Below are 23,731 nucleotides of genomic sequence, written 5' to 3'. Positions count from 1 at the left end.
AGCAAAATTCGTTTCTTGTAAAAAAAAATGTCTTTACCATAACTACATGGCACTTTTGAAATTTTTAAATAAACGGGAAACAAATTTCCAAAGATAATGGATAATACAATGGTTTTTTTTAAAGAGATTTGTGTATCGTTCTTAATAAACTAAAATACAAAGATAACGAACTTCTCGGTCATGTATTTTGCCCCCCGATATCCTTCAGTCTTGCTGATATAAAGATTTTAATTATATATCTTTTCCTTAACAAAGCTGCTTGTATTTATGTCGTTTATTTGAATCAAAAATATAAAAATCATTTTTAAACCTCTTCAGGTACAAATGCTCGCGTTACCAATACATTGAACAACTCTGATGATCGCGAGCTGCTGGTTACGTCTGGAAAATAAATCGTGAGGAATTTGCTGCTTGACGACTCATTTTATAATTCAGATTTTCGGTCATTCCTATACAGTATGTACAGTATGTACATCTTACAACACAATTGTTAAATAACTACCTCCACACCTGGAATCAATTATGTTTACCGCACACGGTCATTCAAGTTTCATTTAAAGCGAAATTTAATTCCTTTTTAAAAATGCTTACACTGATTTCATAACGGGGATGAATTTATGTTTCGATTGACAATCGACAAAAAAACATATACGTGTTATTTTTCTGTCACTATGAAGCATAAATAATCTCTATAAATAACCTTAAGGAACCGTGTGCCTCCTAGCATTCTTAGGACCTAGAAGAAATTTGACTCCATATGGGAGGACTGAAGGATAGCTCACGCCTACTAGTGTTTCAGAATCACATCAGGGGTTTGGTAGGATACTTCAGCGTCCTTGGAAAAATCTAACGTCAAGGAAAAAAGTCATCTTCATTTCTTCATTGAATAATGGGAATTCCAATCGACTAAGAACGATATTAAGCAATTAAACAAAGAACCGATAATCCATGAGGTAAGAAGACCAGGTTATAACGATAAAATATGTTTGCACGAATGCAGCACAGTATTTGCTGTCTGACTGCAGGGTCGTTCAGCACCTAGTTGTGTGGACAGCTCTCATCTGCACTGCATCTGCAACTCTTCCATTCTCTCCGTCCGCGTCTCCTCCATTCCACTCAGAGTGATGCCTGCATCGTTCTTTATATCTCGTTATCTTATTTTTGTGTTTTTAAGCATTTGTGCAACATCGCTAAATTAGAAAGAAAAGGTTTATTGGACGCACGGGAAGTGATAAGACACATAGAGTAGTACACGTTATGGAACAGAAAGAAAAGTTGTAGCAACTGATGCATATATTCAGAGGATGGTGCAGATCATACCGGTGTCATTTTCAGAATAAAGTCGTCTTCACAAAGATAGTCTCATATTTTGCTACCACGAAGCAGATGTCCAGTAACGCAATAACCGTGCGGGTATTTTTGTGTTTTTAGAATATGTATACATTCGGACGATAAGGTCTAGAGAAGGACACTAAACAATTTCAGACGGTACAACAGTAGTGGGTCGAATTTCTTATCATCTGCCACTGGAACTTGTTTGCGCTTTTCTCACTATGTGTCTTAAACTTACTTAAATTAAATTGGAAAAATACGCTTTTTTAATATTTTTTTTAAGTAAAAACTGTTCATAATGATAATGTACCGTAAATTACATGGACACGTAAGGAAGTAAAGTACCGTGACAAAATCAGGCATCGCCATTATTTTAAATGGCTTGCACAGATGAATCATTTTAATATATTATGCTACAAAACTACTTGAAATACTGTATATAAGGGTATTCTCATTTTATCATTATAGTGATAGTCCTATGCTATTTCAACTTTTCTTGAATGAGAGTACAGTATCTTAAAATACTTATGATTTAATTGAAAAAAGTATCCATCTGTTATTCCACCTGGACCTGGACAAACTAACAAAGGAAGAGCCAATGTAGTCTAATTATTTGTTTACAAAGAATTTATTCTTCTTAATGTGACAGTGAAATAAAGTACAATGAAAGATTTTGTTTGCATTTTATTTTGTCCTTTATTCATCGTAACATATGGTGGGTTGTTGCACAACTGATAGGGTTTCATTGTCTTTTTCCATTCATCTTTCAATCATCTTTTGGATTTAGGTTTGTTATGTTGAGATCAATCTTCTCCTGTCAAGCTCTTTCTGTATCACACTTACTGTGCTCAAGGTCAAAGGACTAGTTAGAGCAGTGTATAAGCAGTGTATAATACTTTGATCTGTATAATTAGAATCATTTGTACACACAGCATGTAGATAACCCAGAAAGTACCAACATGGATTCTTGCTTTCCTGTATTTTCTTATACTGTACATTACAGTTTTTTTCTTGCTTTCCATAAAGGAACAAATTACAGTGGCATCAAGAATTAGCCATATTTTGTTTTCTCAATTCTTTGGTGTTGGGTACATGTTAAGGACCAAAATCAGTGGTCCGACATATCTAGTTTTTGCCTGAGTCAAGCTAGTTTCATTAAGAGTGCCTGGGCAAATCCTAGAGTCATCACTGTTTTCAATGATTCAATGGATGGACTGCTCAGGAACCACCAAACTATCATATTGATTCAGACAGATTCATTCTCACCCTAACCTAAGTTAATAAAAATTGGATTTTCTTAGAATCCAAAACTGGCTGGGGTGAAACTGAATTCTGCAATATTCCACTATTTGGCCTTGACATATACATAATGCGTTTTTTTTTAACTGTAGCAATTTAAGCATTCAAAGATGATCATTGTTAAGTGATGCTATATTTACTATCATTATCTCCAGTTTTTAGGCATGTGTGTGAAGCAGATATATCAAGAATCGAATACCTTTGTGCAGAGAAAATGAACGTCTGATTTTCCTCATTTCTGGGAGATTTACAAAAAGATCATCCTCACTCACAATGTCGAGAACCTTACCTATGTTTGGATTTTAATAACAAGCAAAGAAAACATTTGGGAAATTGAACACGAATGAGTGAAATTACTCTATGAGAGACAAAATGACCCATTTACAAGCTGGTCTAAGTCCTGAAACCATAGAGAAAGCTCGTTTGGAGCTGAATGAAAACCCGGACACTCTCCACCAGGATATTCAGCAGGTCAGGGACATGATCATCACCAGACCCGACATAGGATTCCTGCGCACAGACGATGCTTTCATTTTAAGGTTCCTCAGAGCGAGGAAATTTAATCAAATGGAGACCTTCAAGCTGCTGGCTCAGTATTTCCAATATCGTCAGCAAAATCTGGACATGTTTAAAAGCTTTAAGGCTGATGACCCAGGGATCAAACGAGCGTTGATGGATGGGTTCCCAGGAGTCTTGGAAAACCCTGATCAATATGGCCGAAAAATACTTATCCTCTTCGCTTCCAACTGGGACCAGAGTAGGTAAATGTTTACGTTGTATTTAATATGTTTCTGGTACTCATTCTACAATAAAAATCCTTTATGTGAGCATTTCAACAATTTCTCTATGTATATATATATATTAGTAGTTATGAGTCATGAAACTCAACAGGCAGAAATTACTGGGAAGTAAGGTTTCTAATCAGGATGGACAGTAAAAGTATGATCCTACTCTCTGCCCCAGCAGGAACACTCAAGCATTTCTGTTGACAGTAAGAATGAACCTAAGAAAGGCTACGAATTGACAAAAGGCCATTTGGCCTATGTATGATCTTTGAAGGATCATCTCGAGTTTGATTTTTCAAGGTGCTGAGTTGTTTACTGTTTTTTTTTGTGTGGTGTGGTCTGATGTCTCTTGGGAAATATTTTTATGCCATGAAGGTCATCCTAGCTGTACTGTAGGTCACATACCCAGAGACAAAATATCCAAGCCAATGAAGTTTTAACTTTCTGTAGTCACTGGAGCTTCTGTCAATGAACATTGCTGACTTGTGTTTAACTACTGTATGAGTTTCATAATGGTGACAAATTACACTGGTGCTAAAGATGTGTGTATAATATTTTCTTTAAAAATTGCACGAGCATTCAGGTAAAATCACAATATCTTTTTCGTACCATTGTTATTGTTGACCCACAAAGAAGAAAAAATAGTATGAAATCTTAGACTGACCAGACCCAACTGAACATGCATGCTGAAAAAGGAATTGTTCTACTATAACCAGATATATGCATGAGTCATATTGGACTTATCAATCAAACATATCAATTTTCAAACATATCAATCATGTTAATCTTGTGATCTTATTGGGACGGTTGTGACTGTACTGTCCCAGTAGCTGTGGAGGATACTGGAGATATGTGAAGAAGAGTAGTAGATGTTATATGTTTAAAAACAAAACTTTTCATACACGAAAAAGTTTGTGATTACTCTTTATTCATTTCTAAACCTTTTCTTTGTTTTAGAGCAAACATTAACACTGATTTTCTGAATGCCATAACAAATAATATGAGAATCTAAACAATGGCTAATTCAGGTGTCAGAAAACAAATGTGAAATGACAGTTTTTCATTCTGAATAGCACCTTTTTTGAGCAATCAGGTTTAAAAGCTGCCCGTTTCTCCAATTAATTTCATTCTAGAACAGAAGACTTCTACATTTTAAGTCATATGTATCATGAAGAAAGCAGGAAATCAGATAGAGGTGAAAGGACTAAAGGGTGCATTTTCTTCCCCTCAGATAACAAGGAAGAAAGGAAAAATAATGTTTTACCCAATGTTGGTAAACGTGACAAAGTCTGTAAGCCTTTCTTTGAGTAAGCAGTGAAACACTAAGAACTAGAACTAAGACGGGTGTATTATAGCATTGCTTTTATATTAAGATTTTGTTTTTAAACAGGTCTTCTTACATGCTGCCTTTTTCATTATAAAATTTGTCTGCCGTAAATATTATTTATTTTACACAGGAAAACTACACTTTAACCACATTGTTTTTATCAAAGATTTAACTCTAGATGATGCAGGTACTTGCTTTTCTGAGGTTATAAAGTTGAAGAGGAGGACACTTCAGTTAAAAGTGGTACCTGTCTGTTAACATCTGCCACTATCAAGACAGATTGAGACTAGACATTTTGTGCAGTAATGGCACATTAGCTTGTACTTTCTTTAAATCATATATTTTGTTCTATAACAACGATATATCCTATGTTAATGATGGCTGAAGGTAAAAGACAAGAATTATTACATATTCTGGGTTGCAAGGAAGGATGTGTCTAAATTGTCTGTATTTCTGAAAGCATTCTTTACGCTAGAGTTATGTTTCTTCTTCAACACAGGAGATAAATACACTGAGATAACTATTAAGTCTTTGGTGTTTGACATAGTTAACCCAAATGATTACCTCAAGCTCAACAATTCTAACAGAATGTTAATTAAGGTACTTGTGGGACTGAAAATGTGATGTAATCGTTTAATAAAGTGCATGTGGTGTCTGTCATAAACTATTGTGAAATAGGTGAGGTGGATCCTTCAATAATTTGCCAAATTGTCTGCAGGATCTCCTGTCATTTATTCTAAATGCATTTATTTACATACATTTCAATGTTACAAAGGTTTCATTTTCATATTACCTTCATAAAATAATAACAGGAGTCTTTATCAGGGCAGATCATGTTATTGACCATTGTGTATAGGCTTTTTAGAAGACTTGTGATGAACAATAAATTACGGAATTGAACAAAAAAATACAATATTTTACATTAAACGAGAGCAATAGACAATGGTAACATTAATTTATTGAATTTTTATGAAAGTAGGTTCAGAGGAAGAGGTGAGACCATTTTAGAGCATTTTGAGAAAATAACACTGAGAGAAAAGTAAAGGTAAGAAAGTCATTAAGTCATTATGCAAAACGTCGCTGGAGATTTTTTGACTGCCAAAAATGCAAAGCTAAACAGTGCTGACAAGAAGAGGCAATTTGTCTGAAACGTTTTGTTGATTGTTGGTAACTTATTGATTCAGAAACCTCATCCGTTCTTGAAAGGACGTCTCACAATGGAGTCCACAGCATGATTAAAATGATATCAACAATAACAACCTTATTCTTTCGAGATACATCATCTCAAGGCACTTTACAGTTGAACAATCAACAAATGAGCCAGGTTATGATGAGACATTAAGCAGAACAAACAGAAGAGAATTCCTTGTGAGGTTGTTGCTCTGCAGGTTAGTTTTGTGCTTCCCTTTCACCACAACACTCTTTCTATTCCCATGGTCATCAAAGAAGATTTCTGCATTTCACAGGATGACCTCTCAACTGTAGCCTTTTCTTCAGTCCAACCATTCACCTTATGTTACCAACCACCTAATCTAAACACCTTTTGCTGCAGCAGAAGCCTCTGCAAATATATATCAAGTAGGACACACATGCACTGCCCCTCTGGCCATTTCAAGATCATCCAGACAGCATCACATGTGTCCTGCCATCTCATTTTTTGCATCGCGTGCAGAAGGTGCCCTGCCATTTCATCACTGATGAGGCAGGCCAACCATTTTAGTAAACATGTCAGATCAGTGAGGATCGCCGATCTCTCCATGATAACACTGACGTTTCTGCCTGCGTCCTTTGACAGGGTTCCACAGAACTAGTTCAAGAACACTGCCAGAAGCCAAGACAACCCTTAAGGTTGGCTCACACCTCCCACCAGCTCTCAATGATAGACCAATTTCTTTATGGAACGTTTGATTCATTTAGAAATTTCAGCACCTCCCCCAGGTTTTCCATTCATTTGGAAAGATTCACCTGCTGTGCCCATTCTCACATGCTCTCTCTTCTGTCCTGCTTTGCTTTGTTTCCATCACTCCTTTCCTCTCTCTGAAGAGCGATCTCAACCTGAAATACTGCATTTGGCATTTCCCTTCTATTTGCTTTTCAGCACAGAATCAGCCTCTACATGTAACATTTTTTTAATTCCAGAGATGCAGAGGTACAGTATGAATATGTATATGTTAAAAAATAATCTAGGACAAATTAGGGTACAAGGACATTGCAATGGTGTATCTCATCACTATAAACATGATTTATGAATTAAATTTTAAAATTCACATTTTCCAAGTGAAAATGACGTGTGTTCTTGATTATTAAAAATGCAAGGACTATGTTCAAATGATTTCTATAATTACAGTTTCATAAATAATAAAGCAGCTCAAAATATAAAATATTAAAAACAAATAACAAATGATGCATTTAGTGAAGTGGTCACCTAAATGTACTGAAAGTCTCCAACAGAACATGGCATGATTGTTAAGATGTGACAGGCATTAGGGAAAAGGTTGTTGTTAGATACAGAATGTCTGAAAAACAACGTCACTTGCTACAGAAAGGATAATGTCAGAGAAACTCAGTCAAAAGACATTTCACAAAAGCGAAAGCATTATGCCAGCATGAAGCATGATCTACACATTGTGCAGTACTCCACATATACATTTAACACTCTCGTTGTTGAAAAGTCAACTCAAAATGGTAGTTAGCCATAACAAAAATACCATAGAATGAAAAGCTTTTTAAATTGAAAATTTAGAATCACCCCTGGAAAAATGTGTTAACGTTTGTTTTTGTTTTCCAGTAACTTACCACTGCCCTGACAAACAGAACAAACACTGAGCCAGAGTGGAATGATACAGTTAAAAGAGTTTTAGATCATAGCAGAGTAGAAAAACACTGTATAAGCAGCATTAGTCAGATTGCGGTGCTGTGTTTATGCAATGAATTTCACACAGCTGTCATAGTTAACCGTCTATGATCTTATTTCAATGTTAAGTCATATTCTACTGAGGTTCAAACATATTTAAAATCTTGAAGAAGGCTATTTTCATGTTTGAGCCACTGAACATCTATATACTGCAATAAAGTACAGGCAAATGTTGCTCAGTGGTGAACTTGAATTGATCAATAGAGTGTTGGAGGAGGCCCTGCTGCCAAATTTCCTTTGAGGAAGATCTGATCCAGCACAATAAAGGTCGAAGGTTTAGCTGGTTGTCATGGAGGCAGGGCTACCTTTTAACAAACATGCCCCTGATGGGAAATTCAATTTCATAAAGGATGCAGATCCACTCAATAAATGCTATTACACAACAACAGATGGCTTATTCAGATATTTCCCTTCATTTTATATTCATGTATTCATTTATTTGGCAGTGTCTGGTTAGGATAACATTTAATATGTTCTGATTTAACTACTTCATTTTAACTGTAGCTGGACATGTGTAAATTCTGAACTCAGAAGCTTAAAGGATCTTTAAGATTATTCACGAAGCAATTTCAAATTTCCAGCAGCAGCCTGATCTCCACAAAGACACATTCGTTCTTACAGTGTGCACTGAAGTTGGAGGGTTACACTTGAAGTCATACTTTTTTTCCCAAAATATGTTTCTTATTGCACAAGTCTTACAAACAAAATGATGGGAAAAGTTTTAGTGACATTAGATGTAAAACCTCAGGGGGAATCCAATTACATTGTTATATGCTAGTCAAAAATATTGAATACAATTGATGGTGAAACCCCATTTCAGGTTGCCAAAGGTAAAATGTTCTGTACTGTATATACTCTGTGATTATGTAGAAACAGTGATTTTGCACTCTTTAATTTAAAGTGCTTTGGAAGGTCTAGCTTGTTGTTGAGTCGAAAATAGCACACCATGATTCAGCTTTCCCCTGGGTGGATGAAAGTATTTTTACCAGCATCAAAGTCGTACATATTGCCATATCCAATTTTATGGGTTTGAAGAAGATAAAGCTGCCTGCTCTTTTCTCTTGTCTTTGCTAGAAACTCCTTCACTGACATCCTGAGAGCCATTCTGCTGTCCTTGGAAGTGTTGATTGAGGACCCCAGACTGCAGATCAATGGCTTCATTCTGATCATTGACTGGAGTAACTTCTCCTTCAAACAGGCATCCAAGCTCACCCCAACTATTCTCAAACTGGCTATTGAAGGACTACAGGTAGGCCAACTGGAGAAGTTTAGAATTCCTACAAATTGTTCCTTATGAGATTAGGCAGAAAAATTTCTGTGGTTTTGATTGCGTGTGCTTCTTTATAAGGAGTTTTTATATTCTTGCATTGAGAGATGTACTTGGAGAAGATTAAGCAGTTGGTCCATCACTGAAGTCCTACCTAGGCACCTGTTGACAACAATGAAACATGTATATATTTAAGACAATGGGAAGGACAAAGTCAGCAGCTAATTACAAAAATTAAAAATGCTTTTCCCTCTGTCATACATTATGACAGAATAGATTTGTCTTTGACCAGGACTCTGTATTCATGTAATGATCTTAAAGTGACAAAACCAAGAACTCCGGTTTCTCTCCGATTTCTTCCTTCCTTCTGTATCAAACGTCCTTAGCTCTAAGTTACTGTAAGTCCCTTAACAATCACCAGCTTGTGAAAGTTTCCTTGTGTAAAAAGTTGCAATAACTCTTAAGGACTAAACTGCTGTAGCGTCATTTCGCGGGGGGCGTGCTCAACGTGGAGGCGGAGTCCTGGAGGAAGGGTGACGCCTCGCCTTCGTAGTCCCAGCTGTCCCAGCTTCTAGACAACAAGCCAGAACTGGGCAGGTCCTGTAAAGGCACACTGGACACTGGTCCTATAAAGGAACAGGTCCACCCCCCGGAAAGGGAGTATTTTTCCGCCGACAGTCGCGGACACACTTTTTTCACGCACCGAGTTTTTGTTTTCTTTTTAGCCTTACGGGCCCTGCTCTACCAGACACCACTAAATAGCGTAAGTCCAGTCTGGTCACCGCTGTGCTATTGGTTTTTCGGTCGCGATGCACAGCGGTACACCTTTCTTTATGCCTTTGTGTTGCATTTTTCACGCTTTTTGGTCCCTGCTAACCTCTCACCGGCGCTTCCGTCCCTCAGTTAGGGGCGTGGACCTTTTACCGGTGCTCGCCGCGGCCCCGCCCACTCCCGCACTGTCACGCTGTCTTGAAAGCAGAAATGCTTCAAGGAGCACGTTCAAAACCCATCTGTAGCTTTCTGACTGAGACCCTGTATTATAAAGTGCTTGGAATTGTTGTAAAGTGGTTAGAAAATGGATGGGTGGAATCCCTGTGTCGGATGATTTTCTATATACGTCATTCACTCATATTTTAAAATGATTATGCACCGTAAATGTCAAACTTCGATAAGAAATTGAATTGAACAATGACTACAAGAGTGCTCCTTTTATATTCGAATCTCCTTTGCTTTTTTTTGCACAAAAGGAGTACGATATGAACTATCCAAACATGTCATTGAAGTGGATACTCTGGCTTCATTTGAGAAATGAATAATTGATCCTTGATTCAATTCATTTCAAGCAACCAAACAACTTAGATGGGCCAAACGGCTTCCTTTTGTTTGGAAACTTACTGTAGAAGTTATGTCAAGTTAATATTAACTGAATATACTTTATTGTAATATTTTCTATTTTAAAATATTCAAAGGTAGTGGAGCACTGTCCATAAGAACATGAGTGTTAATAGCAGTATCCTAACTAAAATGCATTCTGGGTTTGCACAGACACGCCTATCCAAAGTACCTCCTTCTCTGCCTGATGTGCTCTGTAATTGGGGTGCTGGCACATAATACACTCCAATGCATCACGCAGATGGATGTTGTACTTCAGCGTAAAGCATTGTGTGAAGTGCTTTGGGGGTCCTTTAGGGAGTGAAGGGAAAAGCAGGTTGCTGTTTTAAGTGGTGTTGCTGTACCAGTAGGTGGCACTCTTCCTTCTGGACCAGGATTTCCAAGCCATTGCCACAGTGTAGTGGGGGAGGACACTATGACGTAGGAGGTGGTGTTCTTCACATGAAGGAAGGTTCCTGCTGCTGGCTCAGTAAAGATCCCTTGGCAATGCTCGTACAAATAGGGCCGTTGACAATGGTGAAATTATACTTTTTTACATCATCTGGCCTTCTTAAAGTCCTGTAAAGGCAAGCAGAGGGTGGAGGGTGGGATATGAAAATGAAATGCTTAAGGAAGAAAAAAGCATGATATTTACATGTAGGTAGGCAGACGTGGGCGAGATTAAGGTTTGACCTTCTCCTAAACTCTTGTTTTAAGCTCCATTAAATAACATGAAACACCACTGCAAAATGCTTTTAACATAATCTAGTATTAAAGGACATCAAGTCAAACAAGTCCCTATCCAGTAATAATTGAAAACTTAATTACTAACATTCTTAAAAAAAACTAGAAACAATCCCTTGAACGAAGAAGACCTTGAATATGTTTATAATTTAATATTTTGACTGATCAGTTTGAAAAGGCTGCTTTCTACCCAAGAAGGTGTAAAAGCATTTTTCTTGCCACCCACCCATACAGCTCCACTTTTTGTATTGACTGAGATATTGTCAATGTATTCATGTCAGACATAGAAGTTTGGAGAACTTTCAAAGTGGCTTCACAGTTGCATGCCACACAAGTTTCCTGCTTGCCCTGATGCTCAGTTTGGAAGAGTAGTCTGAGCTAGATAGTGTCTGGTTGAGATGATACTGTTACACTTCTTAATGGACCTTCTTGTACTCAAAGGAATTAGTACCTTTCTCCTGATCTGTGCATCTAAATGTTTTATTCCTGATTGGTTCTGAAAGCTCCTTGGTCTTCATGGTTGATCACTATGTGACTTATATCTGAGGGAACATCTGAAGACATGCATTTAATCTGATGTCAGGGTAAACCACTTGGATTACACACATTTCAGGCTATGCTTTTGTAGTTGAAATGATTTAGGATTGTCATAGCAAAGGGTTTCAACACCTTTGCAATTCAAAATCTAATTATCACTAAAAATCAAATTTACATACCATCATTTTTGTGTTTACCTATATGGAGTAGGATGAGTAGATTATAAATACTGTATACTACATGTTGTGTGCTCTGATTTGAATGCGATAGCAAGTTCTGACAGCAATGAAATGTGGAATTTTGCAAGGGCGTGACTGTTTTTTCAAGGCATTATATGTGCAGTGGTTACAAACAGTATCTGCTGTACATTTTAGTGCCAGTCTCTTGAACTGGAGTTGTAATAGTGAAAATAGTTTTTTTGTAGCATTGAAGCCTGGCAAATAAATTGTCTTTGGCATTTCAGATGGTTTTTAGTCATTGTCAGAAACGTTGTCCTAAATTTTGTCCTTGGCAACAGCAATTACGGACTCTTGTTCTGGTATGTGTAGTTCTGAATAATCTTAAAATGACCTCTGAGTTTGTGTTTTTACAAAAAGCTTCTCTTTCCAATGATTTTGAAGTTGATGTCTCTGTTTTGTTGATGATGTGTGAGCATTCACAAGGAGATGAAGGAGAAGGAGATGTTAAGTGATCCATAATGCATTATAGCAGGTTTACTGTATTGTACAAGTCCATAATGTGTCGTGACTCTATAGTATTTGAGTAATGTGAGAGAGCATCATTCTTAATCATTACATTTTTTCATATCCCTGAAATTAAAAAAGAAACCTAAACACAGAAGCATAGGCAAATGCTTTTTGCATTTGCTAATATCAACATTGATAAACAATATTACCATTAGATTAACACATTTAAAAAATGGTAGAGCCAAAATGAGCACTTACTAATTAATTCCTACAGCATTTATTTATTAAAGTATAGTTGGTCTTTCACCTGGAAACGTTTTAATTTTTGATATCCATACCTGAAATGGAAAAATTTGTGTTGGCATGCTCTTCTGTTCTGAGTTCTGTATGATTCATTCATCCATTTTCAGCTACTGCTTTATCCTTAATGCAGCAGGACATACTGTAGAATGCAACGTGAGGCTACTCCCTGGACAGGATGTTTTTGGGCTGTGAAAGCAGAGCAGAGCATTAAATGAAAACCCATGCAGACAACATGCATACTGTGTACAGAAGGCAGTACAGGGGTTGTCATGCACACATTTATTTCTCCTCTGCGTTCACACCTGAATGCTGTCATGTTAATGTTTAAAGAGATGCTGATGAAATTGAGGCTGCTTTTTCCTTTGGATTCCAAAAAGCCTATTTTACTTCAACGTCTCTGTGAAGGTGGGGTTTACATTGATGAGAGGGCCGAGGAATAATATCAGCAGACACTTACCAGAATTTCCCCTTGCATGTCTGAAGCAGAGAATGAGATTTTTTTTTTTAAAAGAAGCCAAACGTAATTAAAGAAGAAGCTAATGTGTCTACTGTGTGACAGCCGATAGCTCAATTGGTTTGTCATAATTATCACAGTGAGGAAGCAACTTACGAAAAGCTGAAGCTGTAAAGTAAGGAAATTTTGCTGGGCAATTATTTCCTATTCAATTGTGCAATTTGCTGGGAAACGGCAGCAGGAGCTTTTTAAATAGATATGGAAGAACACTATTCTGGTATTTATTTTACCAAAATAGTGTTCTTCCAAGGAAACACATTTTAAATTGGAATTGTGTCAAATCCAGAAGAGCTGCCAATACATAACTAGTTTGTGCTTTGTATCCAAAAAAATGCTATATTGAAAATATAATTCAATTAATTGTCACAGTAGTACTGTATACAAAGATACTTTATTTCTGATTTTTATATTTCCATGTTTTATTCTCAGTGTGAAGGTTAAGGGGGTAGCACAGTGTCACCATGGTTAGCATTGTTGCCTTGCAGTGCTGAGGATCTGGGGTCAGTTGCAGACGTACACTACTATCTGTGTGGAATCTGTATGTTCTCTCTGTGTTTGCATGGGTTTCCTTCAGGTGCTCTCTTTTCCTCCCACAGTTCAAAGACATACTGGTAGATGAATTGCCTTCTGGGAAAATTGTCCCTGGTGAGAGTGTGTGCATCTTTGTGTGCCCGGTGATGGACTGGCATCCCGCCCAGGATGTATCCCGCCCTGTGCCCGTTGTTTATGGGGACAAGCCCCGGGTCTCTCACATATCTCTGTATTGGATGAAGTGGTCAGAAAATGGATGGATGGATGGATGGAAGTTTCAGAGCTATAAAATGGTCATTCGTAGCTCCCTTATTAGGCTAATACATTTTTCCAATCAAGATTTTTCATCTACTGTAATTCCAACATTGCCACGTAAAATGTTCAATGCAGATTATCTTTTACTTGACAATTTGCACTACAGTATACTACATGTGCAACTGTGAAGAACTGATTCTTACATGTAATATTAAATGGTTATACAGTATTCCACAGAAAGCTGTAATGAAATAATAATGGAAATTACAGTTAAGAAAATAGATAATTTTAGAGCCTATACCATGATTCGACTGCCCTGCGTAACAATGGAACTGTATACAGGTGCTGTGGAACAAACTCTTGTATAAAGACAGTACGGTTTATATGATTTTTGCGCACATTTATCCACTGCTCTGCTGCTTGTGCCAGCAGAGCTAACAAATGCATAGTATCTCAAAATATAAACAAGTATTGCCCATACGTAGAGTTTAATTTTCATTTGATTGTGTGGGTGATATTTTTCCTGTGAGCTTCTCAGATCATATGTTATGGTGATAATTGCTTTATGAATGTGGAGCCCCGAGATGAATGTCAGCAGTAAACTAAAATCTCAGTAGTGAGACTTGGCTAGATTTTGAAAGTCTAGTCTAGATCACTTTATTGGCTATATACAATTTCTTGTATTAGGAATTTGTCTTTTTGCATACCCCAGTTTGCTCTCCATGAGACACACAGACAGGGAGAGAAGCTTGGGGTCAGAGCGCAGGGTCAGGGATTTATACGGCGCCCCTGGAGCAGCTGGGGTTAAGGGCCTTGCTCAGGGGCCCAAAGGAGTAGGATTTCTCTGCCAGCCGCAGGATTTGAACCGGCAACGTTCCAGCCACAGGCTGGATTATATAATGTTATTTGCCATTCATCAAATGTCATTAAAGAACAGCAGTTACACTTTAGCTCTGAAGTAAAGTAAAATCTTTTGTTTTACATATTTGTGAAAAATGCCGCTTTCTTTTCATAAATGAAGAGTCAACAGAATTTACAGATCTCTAAAGTGTCCAAATACAATTTTCAGGATTTAAAAAAATCTGTTTATTTTCCCATTATGGTTAGCCCTTTGGAGAAAGAAGAGATAAAAGCATAAACCTACACAGGTTCCAGTACTGCAGGAAAAAGCTTATGTACAGTATGTCACTGTGTAGGCAGGAGTGATAGATCCCAGATACAAAATCAGAATTAATTTTAATACACATTTTAAGTTCTTCCTATTAGGCATTTCAGAGAAAGAGGCCATGAATTATGGGAACTTTCAGATAATACTTCGCAGGAAAAAAAAACAATTAAAAAAATGAAATTTAAAAATATGCATAAAATCCCAACAGATGTTGTGTACTTTCTGATAAATGTATAAAACAAGGCTCAATCTTCATTTTCACTGTTCTTTTCTTTAACATCATATCATGCTATGTGAAAGAAATTACTTTGAATTGTTGTTTTCACTGTTATTTCTTAATGTAGCAGGAAACCACACTTCTGAAAATCATCCTCACCATCCCCTCTGAGAATACTTTTGAATGAGGTTCTAAAATAAATGGTATAATTTAGTCTTGTTTTTTCCTTCTGTGCTCTTACTACATGCACATAAACCAGTACAGTTTAGCCTGCATTAGCTTATTATATTGTTTCACCATTAAAGCCATTACAAATCCACAAGAGCAGCAAGCATAAATGAAAATGTTATCTCCAAGGCTTGTAGAGAATGTCACTAATTCATTCAAGGTCAAAATCAGACCAAAGGCACAAAGGGATCTGTGAGAAACCCCACTCTCGTTTTACCTGGGAAAGACCGATTAAGTCTGTCCTGACATACAGTACTTGTACAAAGACTCAACTCCTTAGCTTTCATAATGAGATCACTGCTTTTCTCTGCTCATATGGTACTTTTAGTGTCATTTGTTATTTCACATAGTTCTTTCCATGCTTCTTTGTCATTTTAATCAATATTTTCCCCTGTTTTATTTTCAATGAGCAAGAAAACACTCTTTAGTTCAGTCAACCACTCCAATTAAGGAGGACACCTAATTGTCTTTATGATTAAGGGTTGATGATTAAGGCATTTGCCACAGTTTTCCCACAAAATTAAAACTTGTGAAAAGAAAAATAAGCTACTCGTTATCACAGAGAGTTTCTTACCAAGCTATTCTGTCTTTATTGGGCTTACTTTTACTTGCTTTACAATTAACAGTTGATTTCACCTGCTCTCATTAAATAGATCACCATAAGATATATTTCAACAATATCCTAGATTTGACATGGACTGGCATTCTGTAATTCTCAAGATTGTCCCTGAATGCTTTTCCAAAAAAAAAACCTTCACACCAAGCATAACATGGAACATTCAGGCTGATGAAGCATATGTATTTCATTTGATTAATGATCTTCATATATTGAGAATTCTTGTAACTTCCATTGGTCTTTGCTGATTATGAAACATTTTCTTTTCTCATACTATCTGGGACACATTTATGAGCAACAACTTTTGGACCTTTTTACTTTTAAGAAGGAAATGCAAGGAATATGATCAGTAGAACATTTCATTGACTAGGGTGGTGGATATCTATGGGGATGTATCCTGCTGTGATAAAGGAAAAACATTTTTGCTTTTATTTATGCATTAAAAGCTTATGAATAAGGCAAAACCTCAGTAAAATAAATAACTTTAGCTATATGATTCCTAGTTTCAACTATACCAATACAAAGGTAACAAAGATTTTGTTTATGTTTGACTGTTCTTTGTCCTAGAATCAAGTGAGTTGATCCAAATCTCACTATGACTACACAAACTTTTTTGCACATTTTATTATTGTTTAATTATTTTATCCTTCCTTGTGCCTGTTGGATTAAGCAGTTAGACAATGTATGGATTGATCATCTAGTTTAATACGATAGGTTGTGTCAGGTCTTCAGGGCTTCTGAAGCTCAGCTGTAATTCCGGTTTGTGTAATTACAGCAGAAACTTGTGAAATATTATGTTAAGGGAAAATTAAGATGGATTGTCATATAACCGTACAGCCATGAAATGATTTGTTTGTGACTGCAATTAGCTTCACCAGTGAAGTGATTCTGCCTGTTGGTATGGAAACCCATCTAGCCAATATGAGCATAAAAATAAATGAGAACAACAGAAAAGCATCACACCCATATCTCTGAATCAAAGGAGTGTCTGAATAAATTCCTGCCTGTACAAATATAGAGTGTAGTAAAAGAGTACTTTTAACAGGGACTTTATTTTATGGACATTTTATGGGTAAAATCTAATGGATATGATCTATTTTTAGGCAAAAAAGTCACAGATATAATTTCTACAGTATACAGTATGATTGCATTTGCAATCCTGCAGCAGCAGCACGATCTAGACATGAAACTCCTTTGTCCTTTAGAAAGAACAAAACAAGACCACAGCAAACAGAACCGTCTCCCAGCACATATGTAATAAAAGACAGATAAAAGAATAGAATACAGACAGCTACGATTTTTAATTACTGACTGGCAAGGGCCTTCTTTTATTAAGATCCTAAGGCCTTATAATCAAAAACTGTACGAGGGTATTTGGAATCATTATCAGAAATTAAAATCAGATTCACTGAAGCATTGTCTGGTGTAAAGGTTTTCTGCATAGAACCGCCTATTAGAGGAGCTGCAGCTCAATATCAAAAAGGTGTTTATTTGTTAAATGGGTAATTTTAAAGAATTTTGGTGAAAATGTTAATTGCCCAGAAATATTTTCTATATTGTGTGAGTCAAGTGAAGAATGCTGTGCATTGTACCTCTTTATGGAGAGAGAAAGCTCTGTATACCATATTCACTGACAATACAAGCACCAAACAAGATTAGATATATTCTTTCAGTGTTCAAATTCATTAATTATAAAAGGCACAAATTTGCATTTGTCATGCTCAGTTCTCCGTTAAATTCCTTTTAAACAACATTCTGTACATTTCTCAGAAATAGGTTTTCATTTCTAATTTAGTACTTCAGATGGTTCTTCTGTCAAAAGTTTTCTGCCTTTTTATTTCCAGCAACACGCTGACAGCTTTACTTAAGAAAAGAATGCCACGCTTTTCTCTTTTTATTTCATTATGTAATAGAAACTTAGATAGTTATTGCTACAGAGTTTCTGGAAAACATATAGGGGAAGTGACTAATCTTAACCTGTAAAATTTCCAATATAGAGCCGTCTACTATCGAAACAACTATAGTCTATTAGCTGTTCATTTGCATGATTGCAGATCATACCTAGATTGGCTATATTTCTCGTTTCTTAGATGGAATGCAGTGATCATTAGGGAAATTTTTACCTACTGACAGTGGAGTTCTTTATTATTTTTCAATGCATGTCAATGAAATTAAATGTCAAGAGAGAGTGTAGTTTTGAATTTTGCATTTTAAATAGTTTAAGAATAAATAACAGAATGGGAGTTTGATGCAGAATGCGTAAATACCTTTTAGCATTGCATTAAGAGGTCATACTCAGTAGCCCTCAGAGTAATCTGACATTAAATGAAAAAGTCCTCATCAAAATGAGATTGTTTAGATCTCAAAGCTCTGCACTCTGAGTGAATTTTAAATCCTATGATTAATAGCAATAACATTATGCACCCATATTAACCAAAATGGAGTGTTTCTTTTTAAACCTACCAGTATAAAAATATACAGTTAGATACTGTGTTATGGGATTTGTTGTGATTGTGCCTTGGACAACGTTCAAGGCAGATAACTTTTTTGGATTACGTCAGAGCTCTACAGGAAGCACTTTGGTTTCTTTACATGAGCACATTTGTACGAGTGAGCTGATAAAGAACCTGATGTTTCCTAGTCCTAATCTTTGGGTGTACTATTGAAACTATGAAGGCACGTGAGGTGTTTAAAACTTGAGCCGTTTTTATAAGGCAGTTAACATGCACTTGTCTCATGGATACGTTGGTCATATCTTCTTTCGTCAATAACAGGAAATAATTTCTAACTAGTCGACGGCATTGGTTAATTGTTCGAACGGCTTTCTCATACACCCCTTTCATTTGTTATTGGACATGCCCTTCCTTGTGGTAGAATGTATTAACATTTAATACTGAGTTTCTTATATTGAGTGAGGTAAAAGTTCCCGGCCAGTATAACATTAATAGCAATAGTAAGACCATCAAACCATCCTTCCTCCTTTTAGTTTCGATTTTAATAACTGCTATTCTATTATCGTATACAGAATGTACTCTGTTTATGGAGTGGCTCAAACAAGCCCTTCTATACTAGACAGTGTTAATATTTGAAATCCTGAACTACTAAGCATGCATTTTAATGCCCCCAAACTGGTATTAAAAAATCATCATTTTTAAGACAATTTAAAAAAATGAAGTGTTGAGTGTGCTGGTGCTAGTGTGGAGGTCACAGCTGCCATTGTTGCCTTAATGAGCAGAAGCTGTGAGTCACCCTGTTTAAGTATTAAGAACCTCTCTTGAAGAGTTCTCTTGAACTCTTGAAGTACAGTAAGTGAACATCAACTGACTGAGCAGCACAGGCTGATGGCTGGAGTTAATAATAATATAATTATTATGGCAGCTGGTCATGAGTACGTTGCATTGAGAAAGGGGACAGTAATGGTGAATGTGGTTAGTAAAAGTGCTGTGACAATATAGTGGTATTAATATTGTAGCGTGATTATTAGTGGCTTAGTGATAATAGTGGTTAAAGAATGGCTATAATAGTATGATTAGCTTGGTAATAATTTATGGGCAGCTTCCCGAGAACGAGCTCACCTGGGGTGGGTAGGGCCAGGCTTTCACGTGGACATCAAAAATTACTTTAATATCGACAGATTTGTTATATAAGGAATTTATCCTACATCAAAATAGTTCATATCAAACTAGGATATTTTTACCTGAAACCTAGGTAAGAAAAATCCTATTTTTTAGACCAACAAGCTTTAGGCAACCTATATAGATGGGGCAACAGACATTTTTTATTAAAAATAAGATTTTTTTATTTTTTTATCAAAATAAGATCTTGATAAAATTATTGATGTAATAATAAACTAAAGAAAATAGGAGACTGCTTGGCTTATCTAACGCTTTTCAGGTAAGACGATAAATTCATCCAGCTGGTTCTTGAAGAAAGTCAGGGTATCAGCTTCTACAGTGTACAGCTTCTACTTTGAACATCTTGCTTTGAGTCTTGAATGTACTTCCCATTTCTCACAACTTTATTCACAGGCTTAAGATTAAAACTGATTGTCACAAATTAGTTTTATGAATTGTACAGCACATTTGGATTTCGGGCTCGCAGTTTCGTTTGTTTTTTTTTGGTGTAAAATAAAGTGTGAAAGCTAATTTTTTAATAATATTTGTTACAGCAACAGTATTTGTTTCATTATCTTTTTTGTCCTGTTCGCTCGTCTCTCATAATCAGAGCACCAAAGAGACTCTATCTTTGAGAAACCTCTTGACAATGATATGAGCTAAGATCATCCCAACAGAACCGCAGTACTAAACAAAAGGCTTTAGACTTAAAAAAAAATGTTTCTTTCAGTCGTTTTGGACGCAGAACAATATCCTAGTTCTATCAACGTGGAAGTATGAGGCAGAAGGGTTCCTTTGACATGTGGTAGTAGCACACCTGTTTGTGTAAATTTGATGACTGCTGATCAGGGCACTGGTTCTCAAATCAAGCGATTCTCACACTGGTGAAGAACCAATTTATTGTTTCTTTTTCTGTCTCCTTTCATCTCCACAGGATAGCTTCCCTGCCCGCTTTGGAGGAATCCATTTTGTCAATCAGCCTTGGTACATCCATGCTTTATATACAATTATAAAGCCCTTCCTTAAGGACAAGACCAGGAAACGGGTAATTATAAGCTGTATAACAATTCAGTAGTGAAGTGAATCCCTGCATCTTGAAAATTATAGTAAAAACAGAGACATTTGACCTTTAACAATGTAGAAGGAGCAGATAGTTTATTTTAAAAATTATTAGAATATACCAAATATAATATGAAAGTGTGGTGCCATTTTTTTTTTTAAATGAAGCAACAGGACACACCATACCAAATATAAAAATATTTGAATGCATGTACAGTACAGTGTTTGTCACTAATGTGTGTTTGAAGTATAGGTACATTTATATAAAGGATATTTTTAATTTATATAGTATGTTCACCGTTAAATTTAGTCTATGCTATACACAGAAAAACATCAGATGGCAATTTCAAATGTTGAAAATACTAGGTACTTCATAGCGGCAAAAATTGCGAAACTGATCTACTCCCCTTGCAAGCCGATTCGGCATCACATATTGAGTGTGTGATTTGAAAGCTTGAAGCTTTCAGGGCGAGTGGCTGTCACTGTCGCAGGACAAAAAAAATCTGCAGCAGAAAATGAGACTCCTGAGGATCTTGCATAAATATGCATTTAAATTGCTGAAACTGACACAGGAGTGAACTGTGGATGAATCACACAGACTCGGGTCTTCAATAAACTAGGCAGTGGTAAGATTTCAGTAAGCTGTCAAGTTTAGTGTCAGATGAGGAAACAGAAGCATGTTTCTGCACACCCTTGACTGTTCAGACTATTCATGCATAATGGAACATTTTCAGCATAGTATTTATGGGAATATTGGGAACACTGTGGAGATACCAAGACATTTATTTATATGAAGTCAAGCTCCCTATTCACTGACAGTTCACTTACTGTAACTCTGGCTGTCTTTCACTTCACAAAATGCAAGGTCTGTTCCTTTTGGGAAATGCAAAACCTGTTCTTTTGCTCCCAGAATGATTTCCCAATGCATATCAGATCTCAGAAGTCAAGTTATCACTTTCAAATTAACTCACTTCATAGTAGAAGAAAAGGCTATTAGGGTGCTGTATTAGTTTGTGTATGCCTGTCTCTTTTGTGTTATCGTTTTAATATAAAGCTCCTTGAGAAAAGTATCATGAAAGGAGCTATATAAAATAAAGATTATTATTATTATTATTATTATTATTATTATTATTATTATTATTATTATTATTATTGTAACTCCTGTAAGAGCTATTTTCAATGGAAGAAGGCTATTATATTTTATTTTTGTTAAATTATATTAACATTATTGCGGCACAGTGCATAACGTTGCTGCCTAGTAGCGATATTGCCCTGGGGTGCTATCAGCATGGAGTTTATCTGTTTTCCCCATGTTGGCATGGGTTTTCTCGGGTTGCTCTGGTTTCCTCCCACAGTCCAAGAACATACAGGTAGACTAATTGGCTTCTAGGAAAACTGGCCCTGGTGTGAGCGTCTGTGTTCATGTCTGTCTGTCTACCTTGTGATGGACTGGCATTCCATACAGTGTGTGCCTTGCCTTCTGCCAATAGCTTGCTGTGATTGGCTCCAGCTGCCCTACAACCCTGACTTGAAAAATAGATGGACATTAAGACTATGAAACAGCTTAAAGACTGCCTAAGCCTATCTCAAGTGTAACACATAAAGTGTATTATTTTCATTTTTTATGAGAAGTCCAATAGCAAATATCGCAAGCTTTTCTCCAAAGAGACAACATTAATGGGGTTTTTTTAATAGTTCAACACAAAAGCAGAAAAACAAAAACATCTGATAAAAATGTTGAAATGTTTGTGCTGTGCATACTTATTACATTTTTCATTTGGACTTACACTTTGGGGTCTGTGGATGTCTGTCATCTGCATTGAAAGCAGGATCACATTTTATCCCATCAGTGCATCTAGTAGCCAGTATTTCGCATCAATATACATTTTTGAAGCTCCTGCATATTACCTTGAAATTTCACATTGTCCAATTTAGTACTTGAATGTGAATTTACCCAGAACACAGAGCATTTTTTAATGTTCAAAAGTAACCTCTGAGACTTTTATTAAAATGTTTGTCAACCATTACAAGGTTTTGCAAAACAAACCAAAAACAGTGGTACAGTATGCCAGACATACACTACCGGTCAAAACTTGATTGGCATGTTTGGAAGTGTTTCTCATTTTGCAACTCCCTTCAATGAACACACTTCCCACTGAAAGTTAACTTTAGATGCACAGTATATTTTGTCCCCTTTTGAAATACATGGCAACTCACTTGGTACCTGGTACTCTTCGGTCCTCTTTCAAGGTCTCTTTCTAAATTAACTGGGAATTCAGTGGCAGACTTGCCCCAGATCTCCACGTCTCTTCCGATACAGTTCATTCAGATGGGGCAAAAATGTGTGTCCTTAGTCAGGGTTGATGTGTTACTGGAAGATTGTGGGTTAAAACCCCAGGTGAGATATCAGTGTTGAACCCTTGCAAATGTACTTCATCTGCATTGCCCCATTAAAATACCCAGCTGTGTAAATGGTTCAATGTTACTTTGTAGAAAAGTGCTGGTCTATTAAATGAAATAGACCGCTAAGCCTTTCACTGCAAGCATGTCCACAGACTGCAGCTCAGTCCTGAAAATGTCAGTGCACTAGACTCCATCGAAAATATATAGATGTCATCTAATTCTAAGCGCTTGGGCATCACTATTGTATTGCACAATGAAAACCAACCTAGGTCCATTCTGCATGTGCATTTAATGTTTGTAGTTATGCACTACTGCTTGTTTCACAAAGTAATTCCATCCATCCATTTTCCAACTGCTTGATCCGGTTCAGGGTCACATCAGAGCCGAGGCTTACTAGCAGAAAGCAGGATATCCCCTGGATAGGACACCACTACATCACAGGGCAAACGTGATTGCACCAATTTTCTCAGAAGCTTATTAACCTACCAGTACATCTTTGGACTGTGGAGGAAACTGGAGTGCCAAACAGAAACGGGGAGAACATACAAACTCGGATAGCAC

General features: G+C 36.6%; 1 protein-coding gene across 1 annotated transcript in view; it reads left to right on the top strand.

Moving 5' to 3' along the window:
* The first annotated feature begins 804 nt into the window (after positions 1-804).
* Positions 805-23,731, top strand: part of LOC148655636 (clavesin-1) — a 38,462-nt gene continuing 15,535 nt past the window's right edge. Inside the window, exons 1-4 of the mRNA XM_088642365.1 lie at positions 805-953; positions 2,787-3,392; positions 8,732-8,906; positions 20,643-20,753. Coding sequence (XP_088498491.1) covers positions 2,992-3,392; positions 8,732-8,906; positions 20,643-20,753 — 687 coding nt within the window. The 5' untranslated portion in view covers positions 805-953; positions 2,787-2,991. The remainder of the gene's footprint in view (positions 954-2,786; positions 3,393-8,731; positions 8,907-20,642; positions 20,754-23,731) is intronic.

This window comes from Lepisosteus platostomus, chromosome 8 (assembly GCF_059453375.1).
Source record: "Lepisosteus platostomus isolate fLepPlt1 chromosome 8, fLepPlt1.hap1, whole genome shotgun sequence".
Taxonomy (NCBI): Eukaryota; Metazoa; Chordata; class Actinopteri; order Semionotiformes; family Lepisosteidae; genus Lepisosteus; species Lepisosteus platostomus.
The sequence above is the reverse complement of the archived record's forward strand: the minus strand, read 5'-3'. Positions and strand labels throughout refer to the sequence as shown.